The sequence below is a fragment of the Dendrobates tinctorius genome, unplaced genomic scaffold (assembly GCF_039654945.1).
Source record: "Dendrobates tinctorius isolate UK_male_01 unplaced genomic scaffold, ASM3965494v1 ptg000196l, whole genome shotgun sequence".
NCBI lineage: Eukaryota > Metazoa > Chordata > Amphibia > Anura > Dendrobatidae > Dendrobates > Dendrobates tinctorius.
Window position 1 is genome coordinate 13,811,011 of NW_027361863.1, and position 27,628 is coordinate 13,838,638.

At 41.2% G+C, this 27,628-nt stretch overlaps 1 protein-coding gene across 1 annotated transcript in view; it reads right to left on the minus strand.

Annotated features, from left to right (window-relative positions):
- LOC141056193 (ovostatin-like) overlaps positions 1-27,628 on the minus strand; it is a 78,327-nt gene that overhangs the window by 46,623 nt on the left and 4,076 nt on the right. Inside the window, exons 2-15 of the mRNA XM_073552899.1 lie at positions 25,759-25,960; positions 24,573-24,729; positions 23,681-23,733; positions 23,295-23,315; positions 21,883-22,051; positions 19,639-19,723; positions 19,112-19,241; positions 18,350-18,461; positions 16,011-16,126; positions 15,740-15,898; positions 6,001-6,270; positions 3,043-3,100; positions 2,826-2,968; positions 384-533 (exon numbers count right to left, since the gene is read on the minus strand). Coding sequence (XP_073409000.1) covers positions 384-533; positions 2,826-2,968; positions 3,043-3,100; positions 6,001-6,270; positions 15,740-15,898; positions 16,011-16,126; positions 18,350-18,461; positions 19,112-19,241; positions 19,639-19,723; positions 21,883-22,051; positions 23,295-23,315; positions 23,681-23,733; positions 24,573-24,729; positions 25,759-25,960 — 1,825 coding nt within the window. The remainder of the gene's footprint in view (positions 1-383; positions 534-2,825; positions 2,969-3,042; positions 3,101-6,000; positions 6,271-15,739; positions 15,899-16,010; positions 16,127-18,349; positions 18,462-19,111; positions 19,242-19,638; positions 19,724-21,882; positions 22,052-23,294; positions 23,316-23,680; positions 23,734-24,572; positions 24,730-25,758; positions 25,961-27,628) is intronic.

The window sequence follows — 27,628 nt, forward strand, 5'->3', positions numbered from 1 at the left end:
ATCAGCGAGCCTGTGGAAGGGTCATTTGTCGGCTCTAGTTGCTTCGAAAAGGGGAACCCAGGACCCTCGCTTTTGAGATCCATGGAGGCCTTTGTTGTGCAACCCCTATTGATTATGCTTTTATGATCTATCCTGGGGATAGGTTTTTTTTTCGTGTGCTATCCCTTCAAAAGGAATCTTTGGTGAGAATTTCACGTTTATGACATCCATATACCCAAATATAAACTACTATATATAAAAAGGGGTACTCATTATGAGACACACCCTTCAAGAAGTAACATGTTTATTTAGTGCCCATCTCCTATGGTTTGTACAATATCTTCTTTATTCAAAGCTGTATATAATGGAATTTCTCATCCCAATTGTGCTACTAGGACTCTTACATAATCAGGGCTCAAAGAATCATATGTTCCAAGTAAACGGAGACTGACATCCGAAGCTTTTAGCCCGCAGATTGAACCGGGAGCTGCTGATATTTCTCGTACAACTGTTGAGCCGGGAGTTACCACCGGTTCTGTGAAATCCAAGGAAACCTAAAAACATAAATTATATACAAGACAAAAAATTAACCTCAAATTAAAGTAATATTAAATATATAAAAATGAGATAATCTTCACAAATATATTGAAGCTGTCTGGCAAAGAATAGGGCAATGTATACATTACTGATCCTGTGCTAACTCAGGATATACTACATTACTGATCCTGATTTACATCCTGTATTATACTCCAGAGCTGCACTCACTATTCTGCTGGTGCAGTCTCTGTGTACATACATTACATTACTGATCCTGAGTTACATCCTTCATTCTCTGGTTCACCAGTTGTGAGTTCCCCTTCTGGACTCCCTCTGGTGGTGACGGGAGGTGGTGTGGCTGGTTTGATCAGTGGAGATCTGCCACCTGGGAATGAGGATGACGATTGGATCTCAGGATTCTCAGATTGGATATAAGACAGCCGACGCCCTATTCAGTTGCTGGTGATTCCTTCTGGCTTGTCAGCTCTTGGTTTTCAGCTCTTTTCCAGTCATCTAAAGCTAAGTTTTTCTGCTAATGTTCACACTTGATTTTGTTGGTCTATTCAGTTTTTTGTGTGGTCAGCCAGCCCCGGCTGATGGCTGAGCTGAATTTCCACTCTTCTCTATCAGTATTTTGCCAATTGGTTTTTGTCCCTTACTAGTTCGGTCTCTTTTTGCTCTGTCTCAGAATATTTCAGAGTGCTGATATAGTGGGAGAAGTCTAGTGACTTCAGGGTTAATTTTGCTATCAGTTTGACATTATTTTTGTAGGGTTTTTTGCAGGTTGCAGACAGTATCTTACCTTTCCTTTCCTGTCTTGTTAGTTTGGGCCCCATCATTTGCTCAGCCTATTTTCCTGCCTGTGTTTGTGCCTTCATCTTTTTTCACCATCAATACATGTGTGGGGGCTGTCTATTCCTTTGGGGTCTGCTCTGGGGCAGTTAGTTTTCCCTTTTCTTGCTTTAGGCTTATGTAGTCTTCTGGCCATGACGAGGCATCTAGGTTCATCGTAGGCACGCTCCACGGCTACTGCGAGTTGTGTGGTAAGATCAGGGATCTGCAATCTGCATAGTTACCAACCTCTCTGGTATTCTGTGACTTAGCTTGTTTTGCTTTTTTCTCCTCGGTGACTCATTCATAACACATTACATTACTGATTCTGGGTTACATCCTGTATTATACGACAGAGCTGCACTCACTATTCTGCTGGTGCAGTCACTGTGTTCATACATTACATTACTGATCCTGAGTTACATCCTGTATTATACCCCAGAGCTGCACTCACTATTCTGCTGGTGCAGTCACTGTGTACATACATTACATTACTGATCCTGAGTTACATCCTGTATTATACCCCAGAGCTGCACTCACTATTCTGCTGGTGCAGTCACTGTGTACATACATTACATTACTGATCCTGAGTTACATCCTGTATTATACCCCAGAGCTGCAGTCACTATTCTGCTGGTGCAGTCACTGTGTACATACATTACATTACTGATCCTGAGTTACATCCTGTATTATACCCCAGAGCTGCACTCACTATTCTGCTGGTGCAGTCACTGTGTACATACATTACATTACTGATCCTGAGTTACATCCTGTATTATACCCCAGAGCTGCACTCACTATTCTGCTGGTGCAGTCACTGTGTACATACATTACATTACTGATCCTGAGTTACATCCTGTATTATACCCCAGAGCTGCACTCACTATTCTGCTGGTGCAGTCACTGTGTACATACATTACATAACTGATCCTGAGTTACATGCTGTATTATACCCCAGAGCTGCACTCACTATTCTGCTGGTGCAGTCACTGTGTACATACATTACTGATCCTGAGTTACCTCCTGTGTTATACCCCAGAGCTGCACTCACTATTCTGCTGGTGCAGTCACTGTGTACATACATTACATTACTGATCCTGAGTTACCTCCTGTGTTATACCCCAGAGCTGCACTCACTATTCTGCTGGTGCAGTCACTGTGTACATACATTACTGATCCTGAGTTACCTCCTGTATTATACCCCAGAGCTGCACTCACTATTCTGCTGGTGCAGTCACTGTGTACATACATTACATTACTGATCCTGAGTTACATCCTGCATTATACTCCAGAGCGGCAATCATTAATCTAACCTATTAAAACGTTTTAAATTAAAAATGAATTGTGTGCATTGCATTGATCATTTTAATTCATTGGTTAATCACTGGTAAAATAAAAATGGTGTTACCGGTGTGACGTCACCATTCCCCACAGAATTTCCCTGCATATTTCTGTATGTTTTGCATCATTATATCTACCTGATTATTAAAGCAGCTTTCTATGTGCAGAGTCACGGAGTCTGAGATGATTTCCGTCTGCATTGGTGCCCAAATCACTACTTGAGCGCTGGTTGCATAATCAGAGGTTACAAACAGGTTTAGCTGGTAGGATCCTTTCCCGTCTGTAAGGAGAGAATATGAATATTACAAAGTGGGTGACACTGTGTGACCAGGTATGTGCACGGCGGATTCTCACCGGCGCTCAGACTAACGGTCTTTGTACTATGTAACTTCATCTCTCCTCTTGCTTTGATCTAAAAAAATAAATAAAAAATTATTAAGTGTGAAAAAAAAATAATCAACTTTGGAGATTTACAAATTTATGGAGAAATATTTGTCTGTGAGTCCTCGCGGGCAGGATCCTCTCTCCTTCTGTACCTGTGGGGCCCTTGTCTTACACATGCTTATTGTACTTGTCTATACTTGCCCCTTTTCACATGTAAAGCGCCATGGAATAAATGGCGCTATATAAATGTATAATAATAATAAAATGGGTCTGACCATAATCCGGCCGTAACCATGATCTGCGAGGAGCTTGTATGATCTCCCTGTTTCTAGTACAGGAAAGATATAAATCTTTGTACCGTGTTAGACAGTAGATAGAAAAATATTTAGAATTGAGAGTCCTCAGTGGTTGATACCTTTTAATGGCTGAGGCCGGAGTCACACTAGTGAGAAAAACGGACGAGTGCAATGCGATAAAACATCGCATTGCACTCGGCCCAATGTTGATCTATGGGGCAGCTCCCAGCATCCGATTTTTTTCTCGCCCGTTTTAATCGGTATGCTGCGATTGTCACCGATTATTAGCCCTGACTCGCCAGTGCAAGTCTATGGATGCGAAAGAAAATCGGATTGCACACCGTCCACAAGTGTGACTTGCGAGAAATACGAACCGGTGTCCTTTAACAAAAGTTGGCAATTCAATTTGCGATACAGTAAAATCACACTGACAGGTTTAATAAAGAATAGAAAGAATAGCTATACACACATAGAATACATATACAGTATATATACACACATGTCATTGAGACACCTATATATATACACTGTATATATTTATAGTTCATAGAGTTCTACATAGCAGAATAGCCGCTATATCAATTGCCGGCTTCTGTAAAATCAATACAAAACCCGACATGAAATAACACATGGTTTACATACAGTAAACCATTTTATTTAATTTATTTTTTTATATGCCTTTGACTAATAATTAGATTAGGGTATGTGTGTAAAATTTGGGACATGCAGGTGTTAAATTAAGGAGTTAATTCGTTGAAAAAAGTTGCGTGGGCGCCCGCAATAATTTCTCCACCAGAGAGGGAAAGCCAGTGAGTGAGCTCAGATATTAATAGCCTAGAAAGGGACCATTGCTTTTGCCCCCCCACTGGCTTAAAAAAATCTTCTCCTATCCACCCCAGACCCCAGAAAAGGTGCATCTATAAGATTATATTTTTTTGTAAACGATTCTTTATTTTTATTTTTCACTTTTTTAAAAAAGTTGTAAAATTTTGGCTCAAATGCATTGTAGTCCCATTACTTACTCTCCCTCCTCATTTTTTGCACAAAGTTTAGAATTACATACAAAATTTTAACAAATCACATGACTTTTTGGTCTAAAAAGGTACAAAACAGGTGAGACAAAAAGAATAACACTTTTTTATTTTAAAATACATTCTCTTTAAGGGGTTTGGCCCAGACTAAGATATTGAAGATTGGTAATAAAGGAAGAAGTGATCCAGCTGAGTTCTCTGGTGATTTATTGAGTGCTATTCAGACAACAGAACGTTGTTAACGCGTTTCTGGCTAGACGCCCTTAATCATAAGGTTATGATTAAGGGCGTCTAGCCAGAAACGCATTAACAACGTTCTGTTGTCTGAATAGCACTCAATAAATCACCAGAGAACTCAGCTGGATCACTTCTTCCTTTATTATTGCTGTGCGGCCAGGGCAGGGCCGGATCCGAGTCTGAGGTGCGGTGAGGTCAGACGTGGGTGAGCTGGACTCTCAAACAAATTGAAGATTGGTCCTTATTATAGGCAATTATTATAAGATAAGATTGGTCGTGTCCGACCCCTCGTATCCTCACCGCTGTTATCAGGTCCTACAGTTGCCGTAGGTACAAGATGTATGAAGCCAGAACAGCCCAGCACTGTACAGTGGCTATTCTTAGGTACTAAAACTCAGCTCGCATCCATGTGCTGAGATGCAGTACTGGAGACTGACCGCTACACAGTGAACAGAGATGAACGTCGCAGGACCTGTAAACAGACGTCCTCGAGAGTGCCCGTTCGGTTGTTGGACAGCCTCCAATTCGATTATGATGAACTGTCCAAAGATTAAATCATCATGAGAGTTAGAAAATTGCTTTGCAGGCCCTAGTCCAGTGGCCACGCTGGTATTCCATGACCGTTAGACCAGAGCCATGCGAATTTCCATCTACATGCCGCATCCTTGGTGTCTTTACCGATTAGCAAGCCCAGCCCAATGTCATCATTGAAGCATGATGCTCACGTGATGTGATGGAGGCCTATGAATCAGAAGAGGTGGCAAAGAAATAGGTTTGCAAGGCTTTGGTCGGGTGGCCATGAACTAACAACATGGCTGCTGCTATATCAGGGTTCTGCAAATGTTTTTGCTCAAATCTAGCTATCAATATGGATAACCCTTTTAGTCGACCTGTATACCTGAAGAGAAAGCCACTTGGCCACAAGACTGATGAGTAAAGAGTTGGGAAAAACATGCAAAATCTTTATCAGAATCCAGATCAAACTTGCCACAATGGTCAAATGACCTGAGTAGTAAAGGAGCTCTGGTGGACCTAAGTGCTGGCACATCAATGGATTCCAAAAGTTCACCAAAAACAACCCAACATGGAGAAGATTTTGGAACCCATCACTTGACACCAGGGTATTTTTCTTGTGTGAAGGTTCACAATTAACCTATTAGATGTTTTAGTGTAGGGTTCCAACAGATGATACTGGATCCACCAATGTACCACTACTTGTCACCTCTGATTATAGCCTCTGAAAGGTCACAGAAAACTCTTTTAAAGGTTTGCTCAAAAAATTAGACTCGTCTTCAAGAGCGTCACGTTGGGGCATTGTGTAACACTGTGTCTTGACAGATTTTCTTCCCTTCCTTCACACCTACCAAGTGAAAGAACGTCACTGATGTTGCATCTTTCCCGACTCCGGCTTCCGTGACTTTGTATTCCACCTCTATGAAATGATCCATATTGCAGGAGAGCGTTCCTTGCACCCTTTTTATTTGTATGAAGCTATATGACTCGGAGAAAAAGCGAAAAGCGGTTATTTCAGCTGAAGGATATCCTAGGTTAGGTCGATACGGATATCCAGGATAGTACATCCATGAGTAATCCTGATTTGTGATGTAACATTGATCTTCATTTGGATAGCTGACCTAGAAAAGGAGAAAACCAAAATGTCTAATATGCAGAAAAACAATTGCTGTCATATCAAAATATAAAATTGGTTCGTAATGATCTAAAACATGCTGACCGTCCCCCACACTACAGCGATTATGGCCTCATTCACATATCAGTAGCCATTATAGCCATTATAGCCATTACAAGACTCGTTAAAGGGTTGATTGTGACTTGTAGGATCGCTACTACCAATAGGTGGCGCTGTAGAGTAAAAGTCCTCTTTCTTTCTGAAGAGGCAATTTGCATATTATTTTCCCAGAGGAGCATTGCACGGCGAATAAGCCTCCTTACCTTGACAAGCCAGAGCTGGCATGTCACTCTCCGCAAGGAGAAACCTTACCTCTTAGACCTCAGTCCAGAGCCTCTCACCTAGCCAAATCAGATCTCATACTTTGCACTGACGAGAGCCAATAGCTCGAAACACCGTGTCTGCAAATTGAGATTCTGATTTGGCTTTTATCCTAAGTCATATTACAAGACTCGTTAAAGGGTTGATTGTGACTTGTAGGATCGCTACTACCAATAGGTGGCGCTGTAGAGTAAAAGTCCTCTTTCTTTCTGAAGAGGCAATTTGCATAGCCATTATAGGGCATTTTTATGGTTCCTTATTTTTTTTGGGGGGGAGAAATCCTTTTGAGGACACACAGAAAACTTTCCTGATTCTTATTATGAAAGGAATGGTACTTAGAAACAAGGGCAGCTACTGCTGTTTCTGCTCATCTATAGCAAACCGAGCAGTGGTGGATCTTAGGTAAAAGGGCAGCTACTGGTGTTCCTACTTATCAATGTCAAACTGAGCTTAGATAAAAAGGCAGATACTGGTGTTCTTCTTCACCTCTAAGAAACTGAGAGCTCCTCCTGCGGCCTGTGCTCAAGAGATGGAACGTATATAAAGAGAAACTATTATATCTAATGTTCTCCTCCTGTACACCAAGTATTGGGGAGAGGCTCCTGCTGCAGTCAGTTGCCTTACCTAGAGTTGTCACACTTTTAGTTGAAGTATGAAGCAAAATTAGATCACAGGAAAGATCAAGGTAAGAAAATCATTAATGATATTTTTTTTAACATTTTTGGCTTGAATTAAAGGGAATCTCTCAGCTTTGGGATTTGAGAGCCTCATGATGCAGAGGCAGAGAGCCTGATTACAGTGATGCAGGGGCGGACACTAACAGCTTGGGGCCCTGTGCAAGAAATGTGTCTGGGCCCCCCTCCTTTCATGGCAACAAAGCTATAGCTATTATATATATAGCCACACACACATACATGTATATATATTACATAGTCTCCTTTATTATGTATATGGCCATCCCTTATATAGTACCCTCTCTTGCTATGTACAGCACCGTCCCTTACATATTGGATTATATAGAGCCCTGTTTTTTATTACATACCGTCCTCTCTTGTTAGATATAAAATGCAATGATGGCTGATGGAGAATGGGAAAGCTTCTTTTCTAATGAAGGAGATAATGGACTAGTAGTCTGACCACTAGCTCCTCCATTAACAGTCATTTTATATCTGCTGTGAATAGCAAAATAACAAGAATACACTATGTAAGAGATAGCACTGTACATAACAGCAGAGGAAGTTATATAATAAGGGACGGCACCATATATAATTAGAGAGGATGGTACGTAATAAGGGACGGTGTTATACATAATAAAAGAGGAAACTATGAAACTAAGGATGGTGTTATACATAATAAGTGAGTACACTATATACTAAGGGACTGTGCTATACATAAAAAGTGACTACACTATATACTGAGGGATGGCGCTATACATAATAAGTGAGTACACTATATACTAAAGGACTATGCTGTACATAATAAGTGAGTACACTATATACTAAGGGGCTGTGCTATGTATAATAAGTGAGTACACTATATACTAAGGGACTGTATTAAAGGGAACATGTCACATGTTTTGGTGGCTATAAAATGTGGCTACCGCCTTTCAGGGCTTATCTACAGCATTCTATAATGCTGTAGATTAGCACCCGATCCAACCTGAAAGATAAGAAAAATAAGTTTTATTATACTCACATGAGGGGCAGTCCAGTCCAATAGGTGTCGCAGGTCTGTGTCCGGCACCTCTCATCTTCTTGCGATGCCGCCCTCCTGCTTGCTTCATGGCTCCCCAGCATCGCGTTCCTGCGCAGGCGTACTTATCAGACATGTTGAGGGCAGAGCAAAGTACTGCAGTGCGCAGGCGCCGTGATAGGTCAGAGAGACCCAGCACCTGTGCACGGCAGTACTTTGCTCTGCCCTCAACAGGGCAGATAAGTACGATAAGAATGCTGTAGATAAGCCCCGAAAGGCAGTGGCAGCATCTTCTAGCAGCCAAAACAGTTGACAGGTGCACTTTAAAAATAATAAGCGATAATAAAGTCTTCCTTCACCTCCCTCTGTTCCTAAATCCATTACAAATCCCCCTTCCTCCCTTCCCAATCCCCCACATCCCTCATTGTACTCCCCCTGCATCCCATTATTGTCCCCTCCCGCACCCACATCATTGCCCTTTCCACCACTTCCATCATTTTCTCCTCCCCTATCACCCCCATCATTTCCCTTTCCACGATCATTGTCCTTTCCACTACCACCATCATTGCCTTTTCCCCACAACACCCATCATTGTCCATTCCACCACCTCCATCATTTTTCTCCTCCCCACCATCCCCATTATTGCCCTTTTTACCACCTCATCATTGTTCTTTCCACCACCTGCATCATTGCTTTGTCCCCCACCACCCTCATCATTGCCTTCTCCGCAATCACCTCTATCATTCCCTTCTCCTACACACGCACAGCACCTCTCACCTCTCTGCACGCTCTCCCGCAGTGTCACTTTCCCTGGCAGCTTCCTCTCTATGCACAGCTGTCAGCTGCGCACTGAATGATGACATCATCCAGCCGCGACTGACTGCTGTGAGAGACAGGAAGCACGGGCAGGAAGCAGGACAGATCACTGCAGCTCCGCTCCACTGCTATTTTCTCTTGTAGGCAGCGGAGCTGCAGGGATCTCTCCCTGCCCGCCGCACATGAGAGTAATCTGGCCAGGGCCCCCCGGAGCCTCGGGGCTGGATGAACAGGCCAGATCTTCTGGGCCCCGGTGCAGCCACACCGGCGGCACATGCGGTGTGTCTGCCCATGCAGTGATGTATCACTTACTGGGAGGCTTGGTAAAGTTTTGATACAGTCATATGTAAAAGTTTGGGCACCCCTATTAACCTCTTCACGACCGCCCACAGTAGATAAACGTTGGTGCTTGCTGGGCTTTGTGCAGCGCCAACGTTTATCTACTGTCGGCGGTTTTGTGCCCCCCGGGACCCCCACATACCTTCCAACGCGGGGATCCCGGTGCGCAATGCATGCTGGGACCCCCAACGTCATCGAGACCTGATTGGTTCAGGTCCCGATGACGTCAGCGTCACAGCAGCCAATGGGAGCGATCGCTGGGAAAGCTGCTTGTTTCCCGGCGATCTCCCTCATTGTAACGCGGCTTCTCCCTCTGATCTCACTGACAGCTGATCAGAGGTGAAGCAGCGTTATTGTGTGACTAGATCGCTGCCTGGCACAGCTGTGCCAGGCAGCGATCTTGTCACACAGTAACGCTGCTTCACCTCTGATCATCTGTCATTGTGAGATCAGAGGAGAAGTGGCGTTATTATGTGCCAGGCAGCGATCTTGTCACATAGTAACGCTGCTTCTCCTCTGATCTCACACTGACAGATGATCAGAGGTGAAGTGGCGTTACTATGAGTCAGATCGCAGTGCAGCGATCTTGTGACAAAAATAAAAAAAAAAAAGTAAAAAAAAAAAAATGCAGGGGCTAGGGCTAGGGTTAAGGCCCCGTCACACTAAGCGACTTACCAGCGATCCCGACACCGATATCAAGGTGTCAGGATCGCTAGTAAGTCGCTATGTGATCGCTGGTGAGCTGTCACACAGACAGCTTCACCAGCGATCAGCACAGCGATGCCGAGCGCCCGGCATCGCTGGCCATCCCTGTAAAAAATAGAATCAAAATAAAAAATATAGTTATTCTCACCTTCCGACGTCCCGTTCAGCCATCCTGCCTCTCTCCACGCTCCGGTCCCAGTGATCCTTTGCACGAATGACCGCGAGATGTCACAGTCTCGCGGGATAACAAAGTCTCGCGGTCATTCGTGCAAGGGTCACTGGGACCGGAGCGTGGAGAGAGGCAGGATGGCTGAACGGGACATCGGAAGGTGAGAATAACTATATTTTTTATTTTTTTTATTATTTTTTACACCTGATCGCTGGTCTCCCGCCTGTCACACGCAGCGATGCGTGCTGGCCAGCGGGAGACCAGCGACCAAAGAAATGTCCAGAGATTTCTTCCAGCGATCAGTGATACCGGCAGGGGGGCCGCTCGCTGATCGCTGTCACACATAGCGATCTCGCTGGTGAGATCGCTGTTACGTCACAAAAGTTGTGACACAGCAGCGATCTCGCTACCGAGATTGCTTAGTGAGATGGGGCCTTTAGGGTTAGGGCTAGGGCTAGGGCTAGGGTTAGGGCTAGGGCTAGGGTTAGGGTTAGGGTTAGGGCTAGGGCTAGGGCTAGGGTTAGGGCTAGGACTAGGGTTAGGGTTAGGGTTAGGGCTAGGGCTAGGGCTAGGGCTGGGCTAGGGTTAGGGCTAGGGCTAGGGCTAGGGCTGGGCTAGGGTTAGGGCTAGGGCTAGGGCTGGGATTAAGGTTATGGGTGTGTTGGTGTTAGGTTTGTGGTTAGGGTTATGGTTAGGGCTGAGATTAGGGTTAGGGGTGTGTTGGGGTTAGGGTTGGAATTAGAATTGGGGGTTTCCACTGTTTAGGTACATCAGGGGCTCTGTAAATGCAATATGACGCCCGCAGACCATTCCATCAAAGTCTGCATTTCAGAACGTCACTACTTCCCTTCCGAGCCCCACCGTGTGCCCAAACAGTAGTTTTCTCCCACATATGGGGTACCAGCGTACTCAGGACTCAGGACAAATTGGACAACAACTCTTAGGGTCCAATTTCTCCTGTTACCCTTGTGAAAATAAAAATTGGGGGCTAAAAGATCATTTTTGTGGAAAAAAAATGATTTTTTTATTTTCACGCCTCTACATTATAAACTTTAGTGAAACACTTGGGGGTTCAAAGTGCTCACCACACATCTAGATAAGTTCCTTGGGGGGTCTAGTTTCCAAAATGGGGTCACTTGTGGGGGGCTTCCACTGTTTAGGTACATCAGGGGCTCTGCAAACGCGACATGACACCCACAGACCATTCCATCAAAGTCTGCATTTCAGAACGTCACTACTTCCCTTCCGAGCCCCACCGTGTGCCCAAACAGTAGTTTTCTCCAACATATGGCATACCAGCGTACTCAGGACAAATTGGACAACAACTCTTAGGGTCCAATTTCTCCTGTTACCCTTGTGAAAATAAAAATTGGGGGCTAAAAGATCATTTTTGTGGAAAAAAAAATGATTTTTTTATTTTCACGCCTCTACATTATAAACTTTAGTGAAACACTTGGGGGTTCAAAGTGCTCACCACACATCTAGATAAGTTCCTTGGGGGGTCTAGTTTCCAAAATGGGGTCACTTGTGTGGGGTTTCCACTGTTTAGGTACATCAGGGGCTTTGCAAACGCGACATGACACCCACAGACCATTCCATCAAAGTCTGCATTTCAGAACGTCACTACTTCCCTTCCGAGCCCCACCGTGTGCCCAAACAGTAGTTTTCTCCAACATATGGCATACCAGCGTACTCAGGACAAATTGGACAACAACTCTTAGGGTCCAATTTCTCCTGTTACCCTTGTGAAAATAAAAATTGGGGGCTAAAAGTTCATTTTTGTGGAAAAAAAATGATTTTTTTATTTTCACGCCTCTACATTATAAACTTTACTGAAACACTTGGGGGTTCAAAGTGCTCACCACACATCTATATAAGTTCCTTGGGGGGTCTAGTTTCCAAAATGGGGTCACTTGTGGGGGGTTGCCACTGTTTAGGTACATCAGGGGCTCTGCAAACGCGATATGACAGCCGCAGACCATTCCATCAAAGTCTGCATTTCAGAACGTCACTACTTCCCTTCCTAGCCCCACCGTGTGCCCAAACAGTAGTTTTCTCCAACATATGGCATACCAGCATACTCAGGACAAATTGGACAACAACTCTTAGGGTCCAATTTCTCCTGTTACCCTTGTGAAAATAAAAATTGGGGGCTAAAAGATCATTTTTGTGGAAAAAAAATGATTTTTTTTTATTTTCACGGCTCTACATTATAAACTTTAGTGAAACACTTGGGGGTTCAAAGTGCTCACCACACATCTAGATAATTCCCTGGAGGGGTCTAATTTCCAAAATGGGGTCACTTGTGTGGGGTTTCCACTGTTTAGGTACATCAGGGGCTCTCCAAATGCGACATGGCATCCGATCTCAATTCCAGCCAATTCTGCATTGAAAAAGTCAAACGGCACTCCTTCAGTTCTGAGCTCTGCCGTGTGCTCAAACAGTGGTTTAGCCCCACATACGGGGTATTGGCGTATTCGGGAGACATTGCACAAAAAATTTAGAGGTTCATTTTCTCTTTTTACACTTGTGAAAATAAAAAAAATGGTTTTGAAGTAAAATGTTTGTGAAAAAAAGTTAAATGTTTATTTTTTCCTTCCATATTCCATTCATTCATGTGAAGCACCTGAAGGGTTAATAAACTTCTTGAATGTGGTTTTGAGTACATTGAGAGGTGCAGTTTTTAGAATGGTGTCAATTTTGGGTATTTTCTGTCATATTGACCCCCCAAACTCACTTCAAATGTGAGGTGGTCCCTAAAAAAAATGGTGTTGCAAATTTTGTTGTAAAAATGAGAAATCGCTGGTCAACTTTTAACCCTTATAACTTCCTAAAAAAAAAAAATTATGTTTCCAAAATTGTGCAGATGTAAAGTAGACATGTGGGAAATGTTATTTATTAACTATTTTGTGCGATATCACTCTCTGATTTAAGGGCATAAAAATTAAAAGTTTGAAAATTGCAAAATATTCTAAATTTTTGCCAAATTTTGATTTTTTTTAACAAATAAGTGCAGATCATATCTAAAATTTTTTACCACCATCATGAAGTACAATATGTCATCAGAAAACAATGTCAGAATCAGTAGGATCCGTTGAAGCGTTCTAGAGTTATGACCTCATAAAGTGACACTGGTCAGAATTGAAAAAATTGGCCACGAAGGCAAAAACAGGCTCAGGTGCGAAGGGGTTAATGTTAACCTTTTTTCTTTATAACAATTTTAGTTTTTGCAACAGCTATTTCAGTTTTATATATCTAATAACTGATGGACTCAGTTATATTTCTGGATTCAAATGAGGTTTATTGTACTAACAGAAAATGTGCAATCTGCATTTAAACAAAATTTGACCGGTGCAAAAGTATGGGCACCCTTATCGTTTTCTTGATTTGAACACTCCTAACTACTTTTTACTGACTTCCTGAAGCACTAAATTGGTTTTGTAACCTCATTGAGCTTTGAACTTCATAGCCAGGTGTATCAAATCATGAGAAAAGGTATTTAAAGTGGCCACTTGCAAGTAGTTCTCCTATTTGATTCTCCTATGAAGAGTGGCATCATGGGCTCCTCAAAACAACTCTCAAATGAGTTGACACAGACCACCTCCAAAGACCTGCAGCATCATCTTGCTGCAGATGGTGTCACTGTGCATCGGTCAACAATACAGCGCATGCATAACGCCTTTTTGTATGACCAAATAACTCAATCTTTGTTTCATCAGTCCACAGGACCTTCTTCCAAAATGTAACTGGCTTGTCCCAATGTGCTTTTTCATACCTCAGGCGACTCTGTTTGTGGCGTGCTTGCAGAAACGGCTTCTTTCGCATCACTCTCCCATACAGCTTCTCCTTGTGTAAAGTGCGCTGTATTGTTGACCGATGCACAGTGACACCATCTGCAGCAAGATGATGCTGCAGGTCTTTGGAGGTGGTCTGTGGATTGTCCTTGACTGTTCTCACCATTCTTCTTCTCTGCCTTTCTGATATTTTTCTTGGCCTGCCACTTCTGGGCTTAACAAGAACTGTACCTGTGTTCTTCCATTTCCTTACTATGTTCCTCACAGTGGAAACTGACAGGTTAAATCTCTGAGGCAACTTTTTGTATCCTTCCCCTGAAAAGCTATGTTGAATAATCTTTGTTTTCAGATCATTTGAGAGTTGTTTTGAGGAGCCCATGATGCCACTCTTCATCGGAGAATCAAATAGGAGAACTACTTGCAAGTGGCCACTTTAAATACCTTTTCTCATGATTTGATACACCTGGCTATGAAGTTCAAAGCTCAATGAGGTTACAAAACCAATTTAGTGCTTCAGGAAGTCAGTAAAAAGTAGTTAGGAGTGTTCAAATCAAGAAAACGATAAGGGTGCCCATACTTTTGCACCGGTCAAATTTTGTTTAAATGCAGATTGCACATTTTCTGTTAGTACAATAAACCTCATTTGAATCCAGAAATATAACTGAGTCCATCAGTTATTAGATATATGAAACTGAAATACCTGTTGCAAAAACCAAAATTGTTATAAAGAAAAAAGGTTAACATTAATAGGGGTGCCCAAACTTTTACATATGACTGTAGAATCCCTGTTTTCTCTATTGTAAATGTGGCAGTGTTTTAAATGCTGAGCTGTGTATGACTCCACCCTCAACCCTAATTGGCAGATTTCTATGCAAAAAGCTGCCTATCAAGGTTGTGGGTGGAGTTATACACAGCTCAGCATTTATAGCACTGCTACATTGTCAGTCAATAAGGGGTAGGGGTGTGGTTACACAGATTAGCTGGACTACCTGGCACGAGACACCTAGTCCTGCCATGACAATCTTAAAACACTAATTATGTTGAAACAAGAGCAAGCTGCTGAGTAAGTGACACATCCCTGGAATTGGGATCTTTGTCCCTACATCATGGTGCTCTGAGATTACACAGCAAATGCCTGGTGACAGATTCGTTTTAACAGTTTTAACTCTCCTTTTAAAATTTCAGTGATCATCTTTTGCATTTTCACTCATTTGTACATTGGGTGTTAGACCAGCAGCCATTTCCTCAGCTCCAAATTTCCCACAAGGATGTAAAATGAGGCATTTGCCATCTTTCTAATATTCCAATGGTTTGGTAAATGTCTTGCAGCAATTTTTTTTCCAATTTGATCTCATTAATGGTCAATTGTTGAGACCAAATTAGAGGAAAAGTGCTGCAAAAGATTTTGTTCTGACTATTTCCCTTTACCAAAGCCATTTATTTTTTTTTGCCCAGATAGACAATTATTTACCAAATCCAAAACAACCCCCACATAAAACTGACTGATATTTTGAATATCAAGGTCTTGATGGACCTTGGTCTTTTTTCAATGTATGTAACTATATAATACATATACATACGCGGATGGTGATGTTTGGCTTAAAGTACAGTGTCGTATTGATCGCACATTCTACCCTTCCTTGGGCATCTGTTAATACATTCTGTACGACTTGATCATCGACCTCTATGGTAATATTCTCCTGGGGCATTGGATTGCCTTTTTCGTCTATTAACGTGGCCTATAAAAATGAGACCAAAGTGAGGGGAGAAATGCATTCAAAATAGGGTAAAGTAGTAAGAGCAAAATACTGTTAATTGGACATGGACCACCATAAGAATATTTATACTCACAGCAAATAGATAATCTAGACCAGGCTTGTAATATTGGTTATAATAGAAATAATCCAACTGCAGATTCACCGGCCGGTTGGTGATGGAAATATAACAGGATTGGGTATCTAGGACATCTGTAAAATGAATAAAGACATTATTTTGCAGCTTTTACAACTTGAGATATTCATTTCGATTCATTTTCATAAAGGGTTATTCCTAGCGATGAGCGAACATGCTCTGTCTTTTTTCGAGCATGCCCTAGTGTTATCCGAGTATCTTTGGTGTGCTCGTATATTATGTTCTAGTCCCCGCGGCTGCATGATTTGCGACTGTTAGACAGCGTGAACACATCTCGAGATTGCCTGTTTGTTAGGAAATCCTCACATGTGTTCAGGCTGTCTAACAACTGCAAATCATGCAGCCGCGGGGACTGGAACATAATATACGAGCACACGCAAAATCCTCAGATAACACCCAAGCATGGTCGGAAAAGACGTTATGCGAGCACATTCGCCCATCACGTTCGATTCATTTTCATAAAGGGGTATTCCTAGTGATGAGTGAACTTGCTTGGTCTTATTCGAGCATGCTCGTGTAATATCCAAGTATCTTGGTCGTGCTTGCATATTATGTTCTCCTCCCCGCAGCTGCATGATTTGCGGCTGTTAGATAGCGTGAACACATGCAGGTATTGCCTGTTAGTTAGTGAATCCTCATATGTGTTCAGGCTGTCTAACAACATCAAATCATGCAACCGCGGGGACTAGAACATAATATACGAATATGCCCGAGATACTCGGATGACACCCGAGCATGCTAAGATAAGACGATACTCAAGCACGTTCGCCCATCACTAGTTATTCACAAAGATACACGTTCTTCTCTATCAAAAGCATAGAGAAAAATGATCTGGTTGCTGAGGTTCCGGATGGTCCCGAGTAAGTAGCTCTGCAGCATCATTTTTGAGGGGCGGAGGTATGCATGCTCGGCTTCCGCTCCATTCAAAACGGGACGGCAAAGCACATTCTCCGACCTCCAGAGACCCAATCTTGGAATCCCAGAAGCTGGCAAAACTATTCTTCTACCCTATGGATAGAGGATAACTTTTTTCCTGAATAATCCTTTAAAGGGTTTACTATAGTATTGGTGACCTTTTCCTAGGATTAGGCCATCAACAGATTGATAAGGATTCAATTTCCACAGATAAATTACTAAATGGGCTGCAACGGTCCCCTACAGGCAACGCCTCACTCTTTGTTCACCAGGCGTGACTCTGTCCTCTTGCTATTGCTACTGCAGCCCGTTCATTTGGATAGGATTGAGTTGTAGTAGCTGCAATACCAGGGGCAAGTCTGTGGAGCTGTGCTCAGTTTACTCGGCAGTGAGCTGATCATTTGGGGTGTCATCAATTTTTGTAGTCCTGATGATATATAGTAAATAGAAATAATTGGATTACAAATGTGTAGTTTCCTATTCAATGTTTTTTTATGACACGGATTGATCAAAGTTATTCGAGAGTAATTGGTGGGAATAAAAAACGAAAAACAAAGTTGCCTTAGGCTTGGGTCAAACTTCTGCTGGGTGTCGTATCATTGGGTTCGGGTTTTTATATGGCAGAAGTAGCCGGCAAAAACACTATGACCCATATGGAAATCAGATTGAGCCCATAATAAGTAATAAGGGTCAATCTAGATATATTGGGAGTCATCACATCCGTCATTGGTCCATTCAGAAGGAAATCAAAGATGCCAATGGCAAGCCAGTGTGTCCTTGGGTTTAATAGTCTTATGTCGATAGATCTAGCAGACAAATATGGGTGTCCATTTTTGGAGAAAACATGGTATAACACAGACAATCAGGAGGGACCATCAGAGCCTGTATAAAAGCCAAGACAGGGAATGCAGTTGCTAATTAGTGGTGAATCTGGATAGTGAGAGAATGTCTCAACTCACAGCTTAGCCATAAAGATAGGGTGAGAAAGCCATAAAATACCGAAGTAACAGTACAGATAGTGTGTGAGAGCACAGCAGTGAAGAAGATTAGTGTGTGAGGATAAGAGAATAACACAGATATAGTTAATAGGGAAAGAGTTAAGAGAAACACTGTGTTACTGGTTACCATCTATATACCCATAAGAATATATTGTAAGGGTATTTGACATTAGTAAGGCCGTTTTAGTTTGAAAGGGGTTTGATACAGTCCTAGCAGACCTCAGAGCGTTGCACACATTTTTTCAATGCAATTGGGTGAGAAATTTTGATTCACCCTGAAACAACTCACTTAGAGCTGATTTTCTTTGGAAAGTTTGGCGAAGCCGGCAAATTCTAATTAAACAGGAATCACTCATCATTTATTACCTGTCCCGTCTTCTTTTACAGTAACTTCACAATGGATGCTACTGTCGTATTCTGAAAACTGCAATATAAAGATGTCCAGGTCTAGAGATTTAATGTAACCTCCTGAGTCCAACTGCAAAGCAATACAAACGAGGTTATGATTTAAGTATTTGACACTTTTAGATAACGTTGGCTATGCTCTGGAACTTTGTGCAGGTTTCAAATTGTGACAATAAAGAACCAAAACTCTCACATACTGTTGCGGTCTACCAGTGTTACCGAGCCCTCCGGTTCTAGGAAGTCATGTCAGTCTCTGATACTCGAAAAATGCTAAACACTCTGTCTCCTGCCCAAATGATCCATGTATAAAAGAGCTGAACTTCTAACCCCACATTCTCATTGGTTCAACCGGTGGAGTGCAATAGTTCATCAATAAAATTCTGGCTCTTGAACCAAAAATTTGAAGCTTTGAAGTTTAGCGGTCTTAGGTTTTGATTGTGTTTTATTTCTTTTCAGCACCCATCAATCATCTTAAGATTCCTACTATTTTGTCTTATGTTCCATTTTGGCAATTTCTTGGATGTTTTTTTTTTCCTAAAAGTATATTGTTAGGGGAGAATGCCTCTATAATGGAGAACGGTAGCAAGTCAACCTATGACGGTTCTTGGAGGGTCTTCTGTTCCAGTACATGTCCCAGCATACAAGATCGTAGCAGGTAACACTAAGTTTTGAAAGTAATATAGAAAAAAAGGTTGATTTTATTATTTGGATGAACAAATTTACCTCTCCAGTGAAGTCCACGCAAATGTCTTTCAAGCCCCTCATACAATTTTTCGCTCTACCATAAGTGTATCCTACATTCCTGCAGCACTTTCCAATGACGCTGCCAAGTAATGGCTTACCATATACGTACCTGTAGGAGTTAAAAAAAGATGAGATAAGAAACGACCGTGTTGTGTTTTTAAAGTTAAAAATGTAATTGTGTAGTTATTTTTTCATTTTGACCATCAGAGACTGGCAAGAGGGTAAAAAGCCAATTCATCGATGGCCGATCTTCCGACTAGAGAGTCAACTTTTTGGCTTGCAGTAAAAGATAATGGAGGCTGAAATCCAATGTTGACAAAAATTTTCAGTTCATCTTTACTAATCCCTTTTCAATAATGGAAAGCTAATTAAAGGGACCCGGAATAGTGGCCAGTAGAGTCCATATTATAGGCAGGTCTACATCTACTAGGGTAATTCAGGATTAAAGCCAACACTTAACTCCAATAATCATTGTACATGTGTATTTCATAAATGATGGTACATACGCAGCAGATACTTCAATTGGTGCTGATTTCTCCAGAACCGAAATTTGATTTGGACAAGCGATTGTGGTTCTAAATCTTGGCAATTCTGTAATATAATGAATAGCATGAATGAGATAATATAGTGGAAACTCAATATTGGAGGCTCAGAGTAAGGGCTCGTACTCACTTGTGAGAGACGCACGTGATTCTCGTGCGAGTCTCACGCATGAAAACCTGGCACTGCCACTAGCACTCGGACCGGAGCGTGCGGCTACATGTGTTTCTATGCAGCCGCACGCTCCGGTCCCAGTGCCGGTGGCAGTGCCAGGTTTTCATGCAAGAGACTTGCAGGAGAATCGTGCGACTCTCTCGCAAGTGAGTACGAGCTACAACAGACAGACAATGACCACATGTGGAAAATGTGGCAGTTCTAAAATCATAGTTATCCGCCCACTTAGGTCTCCTGACCCATGTTGTAGGATAGACATAAACTGCTATGGGCTTAGGCTGGGTTCACATGTAACGGAACTCTCGCGGAAATTACCGTGAGAATTCCCGAATTCCATTCCGCGGGAAAATCGCATTTTAAATTCCCGCGATTTTCCCGCGGAAAAACTATCATTTTGCAAGCGTAATTAGCTTGCAGAATTGCTAGCGTTTTCCAAGAGATCTGGAGCATCGCTTGGAGAACTGATTGACAGGTTGGTCACACTTGTCAAACATAGTGTTTGACGAGTGTGACCAACTTTTACTATTGAGGCCGCCTATGCGGCCTCAATAGTAAAAGATAGAATGTAAAAAATAATAATAAAAAAAAAAAAATTGTTATTCTCACCTTCCGACGTCCCGCGCAGCCTTTCCGCCTCTCTCCACGCTCCCGGTCCCAGTAATCCTTTGCGACAATATAGAAGTTTAGTGGATACTGTTTCTCCTTGTGGTGACCGCCAGCTTGTGACTTAGAGGCCAGGTATTGGGAAAATGGGCAGGCAAGCTAGTTCACCTCCAGCATGGCGATCACTGGCACACTCCTGCCACCTATTGGTGGAGCATTGTCTGACCTATAAGTCCACAGCTGGTTATTTTCGTGAGATAAAACATTTAACTCTCTTTTTTTAAAACAATGTTTTACTTCAAATAAAGAATCATTTGTGATCTCTGCTGTCCTGTCTGTACACTTTTTTCTCCCCCCCCCCAGCCCAGGCGCTGTGGTATGATCAGACCATGTCCGTGTACGGTCAGACACGGCCATTACACAGTACACAGCAGTGGCACATTTATAAGATTATCTCAGCGTAAGAACATTTTATATAAACACGTCCAATTGTGGAAATTATTATTATTCCAAGATCTATTGATTAAAATGAACTTTTATTCATGGGAAAACCCCTTTAATGTTGCCACATGAGCACCCCACTGAGTACGCAATTGCAAAAGTATTGCATTTAGTGGAGAATTTTCACCATCACAGAGGCGCTATACGGTGCCACACACATATAGCAAATCATCAAAGGGTTTTCAAAGTGTATTTGTCGTAAAATGCTTTGAAAAGTTGCAAAATGTTTGCACAACACACACAATTTTTTTTTTTTTTTTTACTTTTGCCCTTTTCATGCCAATTTGAAGCAGCTCAGCCAAAATGGGCAGAGCTGGGGAGGAGCCAAGGCAAGTTGGGATGAGGTGTGGTTAGATCGGCCATCATGTTCAGCAAAAAAGCATTTTTTGACTGGCATAGCACTTCCAGCCTGATACACAGAGGTGCAAGTCACTAACATGATGCACCAAATTAATTTGGTTGACCCGTAGAAGCGCAACAGGGCGAAACGGCCATAGTCACCTACACACTCCTTTCCCCCGTTCTTCTGGCGAAGATGTTTTAATCATCATGAAACAAAGTTTGGATTTTGAAGATTGGTGAGTGCCACCTTTTTTCTTTGTACCAGGAAATTCATCAGATAGCGAGCACCTCTTAATTAATTTGGTGCATCGTACTACAGCGTGCCCTTCATTAAGACTGGTGTGCTCAACACCAACCTTAAAGAATACAGAATGGCTAACAATGTGTGTGAGACCTTTAGATGCAATTAATCCAAAAGTAAAATGAAGATGTCAACCATAGCAAATTTATCTTTGACTAGAAAAAATATGAAATAAAGAGGAGTAAGAGAGATAAAACTACACCTCTGAGATATAGGAGAAATTGGCAAAGTCGAGAAGTGGTAAACTAATCCATATTCAAACTAGGTATTGAAGACAATGAATACATACGGTATCTTTCCACTGTAAAATAACTGTATACAGATTCACCAGATTCCCTTTCAAATATCAAATGGTACGATCCAGTACCAGCATCCTCATTCAGAGGAAATTCCACTGATGTCACATCATGATCTGAGGATGGATCCAATATTTGTGCAACTCGTGCTCCATTTTGCTCCTAGAAAAGATTTAGGTTAAAGTGAGAACATACTGAGCTCAGTGATCTGGAGGTCCAGGTGTGTGTATGAATTACATGGATGACTCATCAATTTTAATGTAATGTAATACCTTATTTTTCCTCTGGGGGCACTGCAGAATATCTACTGCTAACTTGCTCCACAGATTACAACTGATCTCTGGGAGTCCCAGAGGTGGGAAAACTGGGGATAAACTTTTTTTTTTACTTTATTTTTTTTACTATTGGTTAATTTTTTACCCCACTTTTTTTCAGTCCCTGTATGTGTATCTATGTTATTTTTCGCTGTAAAACACATGCACTGATAAAGTATGGCACACAAGGTATAGAACAGTAGTGACAGCAGTTGACCCGGTCTTCAGTTTTGGAGCCCTACAATGTAAATGTTGAGATTTGCTTGGCATCCCGACAGTGGAGCATGGAAGCCACTACCTTCATCCTCAGCCTCCTGCCACCACCATTGGACCCATCTTCCTCTACCGCAGTGAACCAAGAGTGGACCCCCCAGGTGCAGATGACAGGGCATATTTATCAGATATTTTTAGTCATCTGTGCTTTGACTCATAACCTTCAGTTGGCGTCAGATGTGACGCACTAAGCAGCCGTAAAGGTCGCCCCTAAAAACTACTTATTTATTTATTAGTAAAAATTTTTGGAGTCAATAATTTCAATCTAAAGTCTATTGATAAGAATATTGCCGAGTAGTAACTATAGGGGGTGCCGAAATAGAAGTCACTCCCGAACCCTGGTGCCCAAAGACCAAAACATTAATGTACGCGAATTATAGAGGGCACATGGTACTTTTGGGTCCTGTTAAAGATTTTGCACTGGGGCCAAAGAACTTCAAGTTACAGTACGTTTTTGTTTAGAGTTGCTATATTTCCCCAAAACTTTTTTGGGGGCAGGACTTCTGAAAGTTGTCCTCTGTGGAAGAGTCATCGAAGAGGCTTTGAGGGGTAGTAAAGGAGGTATGAAATTGATGTAGCCTTGAAAAGGACTGTGATTATGGGAGTAAATTTTTGATGGCGCTTCTGACACGCCAAAAGGCTCGAATGAAAGTAGGCAAGAATGAAATAACTTCATAATAAAGATATAAACTACTGTATATATAGATGTGCACATGTTCTGAATCTGACATTGGGTTTTGGACTATGTCATAGGTAATTGTATGAGCACAGAAATATAATAACACTAAACAAGGACAGGAAGGTCATTGATTTCTTACCACCAAGAAGACTCGGGTAAACTGCAAAATGGGAAAGAAAAATAAAAAAAACTTATTGGTTATCGACAAATTTAATACAAATGTTAAGAATTACATAGGGTTCCATGTGTATCCCCCAATTTACCCACAGTTTATTAAACCTGAAAAGACCAGTAGCAAAGCGGACCAAAGCTTTTCACAAAAAACCCTACAAATTTCTTTTATATTAAATTACTTAATGCACCATGAACAAAGAGGCAAAAGTTATTGAAGGAGAAATATGTATGTATAAATGTAATTCTGCAACTTTTTAGATTAACATTTGCAAATTGTCCTACTGTCCAGTATGATTTTGGTGTAGGAAAACAGGAGCAAATAGCAAAAAGAATAACTACAATTACACTTACCTTTTGCTTAGTGGGTTTCAGGTCAAAATCTAGGCAAAACACTCTGCATCGAACTGGAAACGAAAAAAAAACATAGAAAAAAAACATTAGGTATATGGCCAATTAGAGTAGCAGAAGATCTTCCAATGGGCTCAGGCCCTGACCCAAAGACAGTCCAGGAGGAGACGACCTTGGAAATTACTTTAAAAGGTCAAAGATCAGATACGAAGACAAAAGGATAGTCCAACAAAAGACAACCCCATTCGGAGGTGACGTTGGAGCCACTCAATTGTCACTAAGGTTCCTTATCTCTAGACGTAGCAGCATATGGTATCATTTTTGGTCAGAATACTTCTTCATGCTCATTGTACCACCTCATTGAAGTTGGAACATGGTCATAGAAATGTAATTATTTTCCAATATTTAACTTTTTGTTTCTCTGTGATTTACTATGACTCTTAGAAAAAAGTAATTTGAGCTGGCCATACACATTAGACTTATGTCGGTCAAACCAGGCAATATCGACAGGTTCGGCTGACGATCTAATGTGTATGGAAGTGCCGGCCGTCTGATAGTTGGGAAAATTGACTATCAGGCATATTCGATTGCAGTCTGTTGACCACAACGTTCTCCATGAGATAAACCGCAGATGTGTCAGCCAGCAACTTTCTCATAGAGAACACAGTAGTGTTTGGCCAAATGAGCTCTCCTGTATTCGGGAGAGTCGTCTGAGATAGCAGTAGACCAAGCGATCTTTTGACTGGCAGCGATCTAACAACCATCTAAAGTGTATGGCCAGCTTTAGAAAGAAGCACCCAGCAAGTATGCTGAAGATCATGAGATATTAATGAATCAAAAATTAACTTTAGGAGTCTGAAGCTAGGCTTTGAAGACAAGGGGTCATTTCACTCACCTATTTCTCCTTGTGCATACAAAGTTTTTTCCAGTTGGGCAAAGCAACCTCCTCTCATAGCTTCAATTACAACACCTTTGCGTACCCTTTTATCAACTGTTGCTCCAACAGCTGAAAAGGCGACATAAGCCAATTGTGCGGAGTCCACTAAGGGGACCTGAGTAGACAAAATAGAAGTCAAATTGTTTTTATTTGCTTTTTATCAATGTAAAATTCAACTCTGAAGTGGCCATAGCTTCATCTCTATGTCTTTAGTTAAAATAAAATTAAAATTAAATTAAATTAAAATTAAAAATAATAAAAAATAAATAAATAAATAAAATATCACTTAAAATCCAGGGTGGTTTTAGGGGTCAATGGCTAAGTCTTTAATAGAGCAGGAAAACGTAGACATTAATAGATAGGTTTCTGGTAGACTTAGGCAGTGTAAGAGTTAACCATTTATGTATGTTTCATCTTTTTCCTTAGTCATACAACTTCCTGGTTGCTTTAAGAGGTAGGGTGATCTTGTGTGATTGACAGGTCAGGCCATCAGCATTATGACAGCACTGGCCTGAAGTGTCTGCCCTCCAGTGCTGCAGTATGAGGCAGATTTGCCTCTGTAGCATTGGAGGAGTTCAGTTGGTCTAAGTCTGACGCTATCAGGAGTTAACTGCACACGCCATCAACCTTAAGTGCCGTGCTTACAAACTCAATAAGAAAGAGCTTGTAAGCACTTTGCATGTTCAGTCACCTTTCTAAAAAGCACAATGAGCATTTAAAAAAAAAAAATCTAAAAGTAAAAATAAATGGAGAATGAGGCTAAATTTAATCAATATTTAAATTACAAAGATTCTTGTTTTTCCAAGAATTTTTACTCATCTAAAAAAATGGCAATAAATCCTTAAGTCTTTTTGTGTTCTTGGAGTGTACCATCTAATGGTTCATCATAAAGTCCCTGGTGATCCGGCACTTAGTGCATGAGACCGAAAACATCCTTGAGAGACCATTGGGAAATGTACTCTACACCCAACTGCACATTGAACATTCTAAAGCTACATGACAAACACAGTGGTGCGACTTCTACATAAACATCATAAACCTAATTTACCAAGTTAGGATTTTATTTTTATGTCCATTTTCTATTCATTCTACAAACTCATGAATAATATTTTATTTGATGACCCATTGATATATTATCACTTACTGGAAACAATCCACATTCGAAAAACTTAGAATTGACCAACTGGTTGAATATAGAAATTCTGGAGTCTTGGTGTTCAAGTGTAACATTCAGCTGAACACTCTCTTCGCTGTCAATGAAGATGCAGACTTGTCCTGTCTTTTCACTCTTCTGCATGGCTGAGACGATCATGGCGTAATTGATTCTGGTCTCTTTTTTGGGGACACTGTAGTTAGAGAATATAACATTTGTCATGGTCACTGAGCATATACCCTACAGTAAGAAAGTCAGTAAGCTGCAATAGTACGTGGAATATTACTCCTTACTCATGGTAAAGGAAGAACATACAGTATGAAGAGATCCATAAAATAATACATTTTATTTAATTATACAATAAAAAACAACCAATATCATATTAAAAAAGCAGAGCACCTCAAACCAGGATCGGCAAGCAATCACAGCAATATCCCCCTATAGGAATAGATATATTCCCAATATAATAGTCAATACATAAATACCAAATCTCTGTAATAAAGTGCAGTGTAATAAATATTCAGAGATTAATTTATAAAAATATTTTGACTATAAATAAAAGGAAATAAATCAATAAATAATTCAAACCTAAGGTGAGTATATTTAATTATGTACCATCATATAAATAGGGGAATCAAATACCTCTATTAATGAATATAGCAATGATCAAATCAAATCTATGGTAAGTATATAAGGACAGATAACATCATGAGGGTTATTTATAAGGTAATCCAAAAATCTCATATATTAATCATAGTAAAAAAGAAGCCGAGCGGTGAAACGCACGTCGGGGTCCCATGACGGTGCACACAGCTTCACACAAGGTGAATCGTTATATAATCTTTCAGCTATTTGATTATCTGCTGCATAATTTATAACTTGGGATATTGGATTTTCTCAGTCCTTATCGGGTTATCTATCCATATGAATTTATCTTAGGTAGGATGTATTTTTTACTATGATTAATATATGAGATTTTTACCAAGAGTAAGGAGTAGTATTTAGTGTTGATGGGAAGTGCCATAGTTTAATATAGTTGAACTTCATTTTGATGGTTAATAGTACATGGAAATGGCATGGGGTACTTAGTTAATACTAGTTCAATAAAAAAAGGATAAAAGCCATCCCACCGCAACAAGGTACCCCATTGGGATAGTCCTAACCTGTCTCTAGTATTATGCCATGTGTCAAACGATGTCAATGTGAATAAGGGCAGAGCAGGACAGAGGTCCGACTGAGACACCCATCCATGGGAAGCTACACGGGTGAAATACTTAGCTCAGAAAGGGCGGCCACGCCACTTGTTTGTGCAAAATACAAGATTTTTGTATTTTTCTTGGACTTTGTCTATGAAAGGCCACAGTCTGAACGTGTTCTTACCCTTTGTATCTATACCAGCTTGTAGTCCAGCTCAGTTTTTGGGTTTTACATATTTTTCATATTTTGTTGGGTTAGGCAGTAAACAAGGTGTGTGACATTGAAGGTCACACCTAACATACTAACCCAGAGGCCTCCAGTGCCACCAGGGGAGGCCAAAACTGTCTATGACATAAAATATTTGGAGGTCTTATTTCAAATTTTCCAATGAGGCTTTCATAATGTTCCACAGTCCAGAATGTTTAAGGACTCTTCTTAATTTTCATATACAGCCCTGGCAAATTCAGGCATAGCCCTGTACAATAAAGGTGAGGTTTATGGAACCCAGTGGGCACTTCTGGATAGTTTGGTATTTTTCTAAGGAGGGAATTAATCATTCCTATTTTACCAATGAACATGTTTGCAGTTATGCGCTAAGAAGCTTCAAGTAACCAGTGTAAGTTGATGACATTTTGTGGCTTGGGCCAGTAAAGCCAGTGAAAAA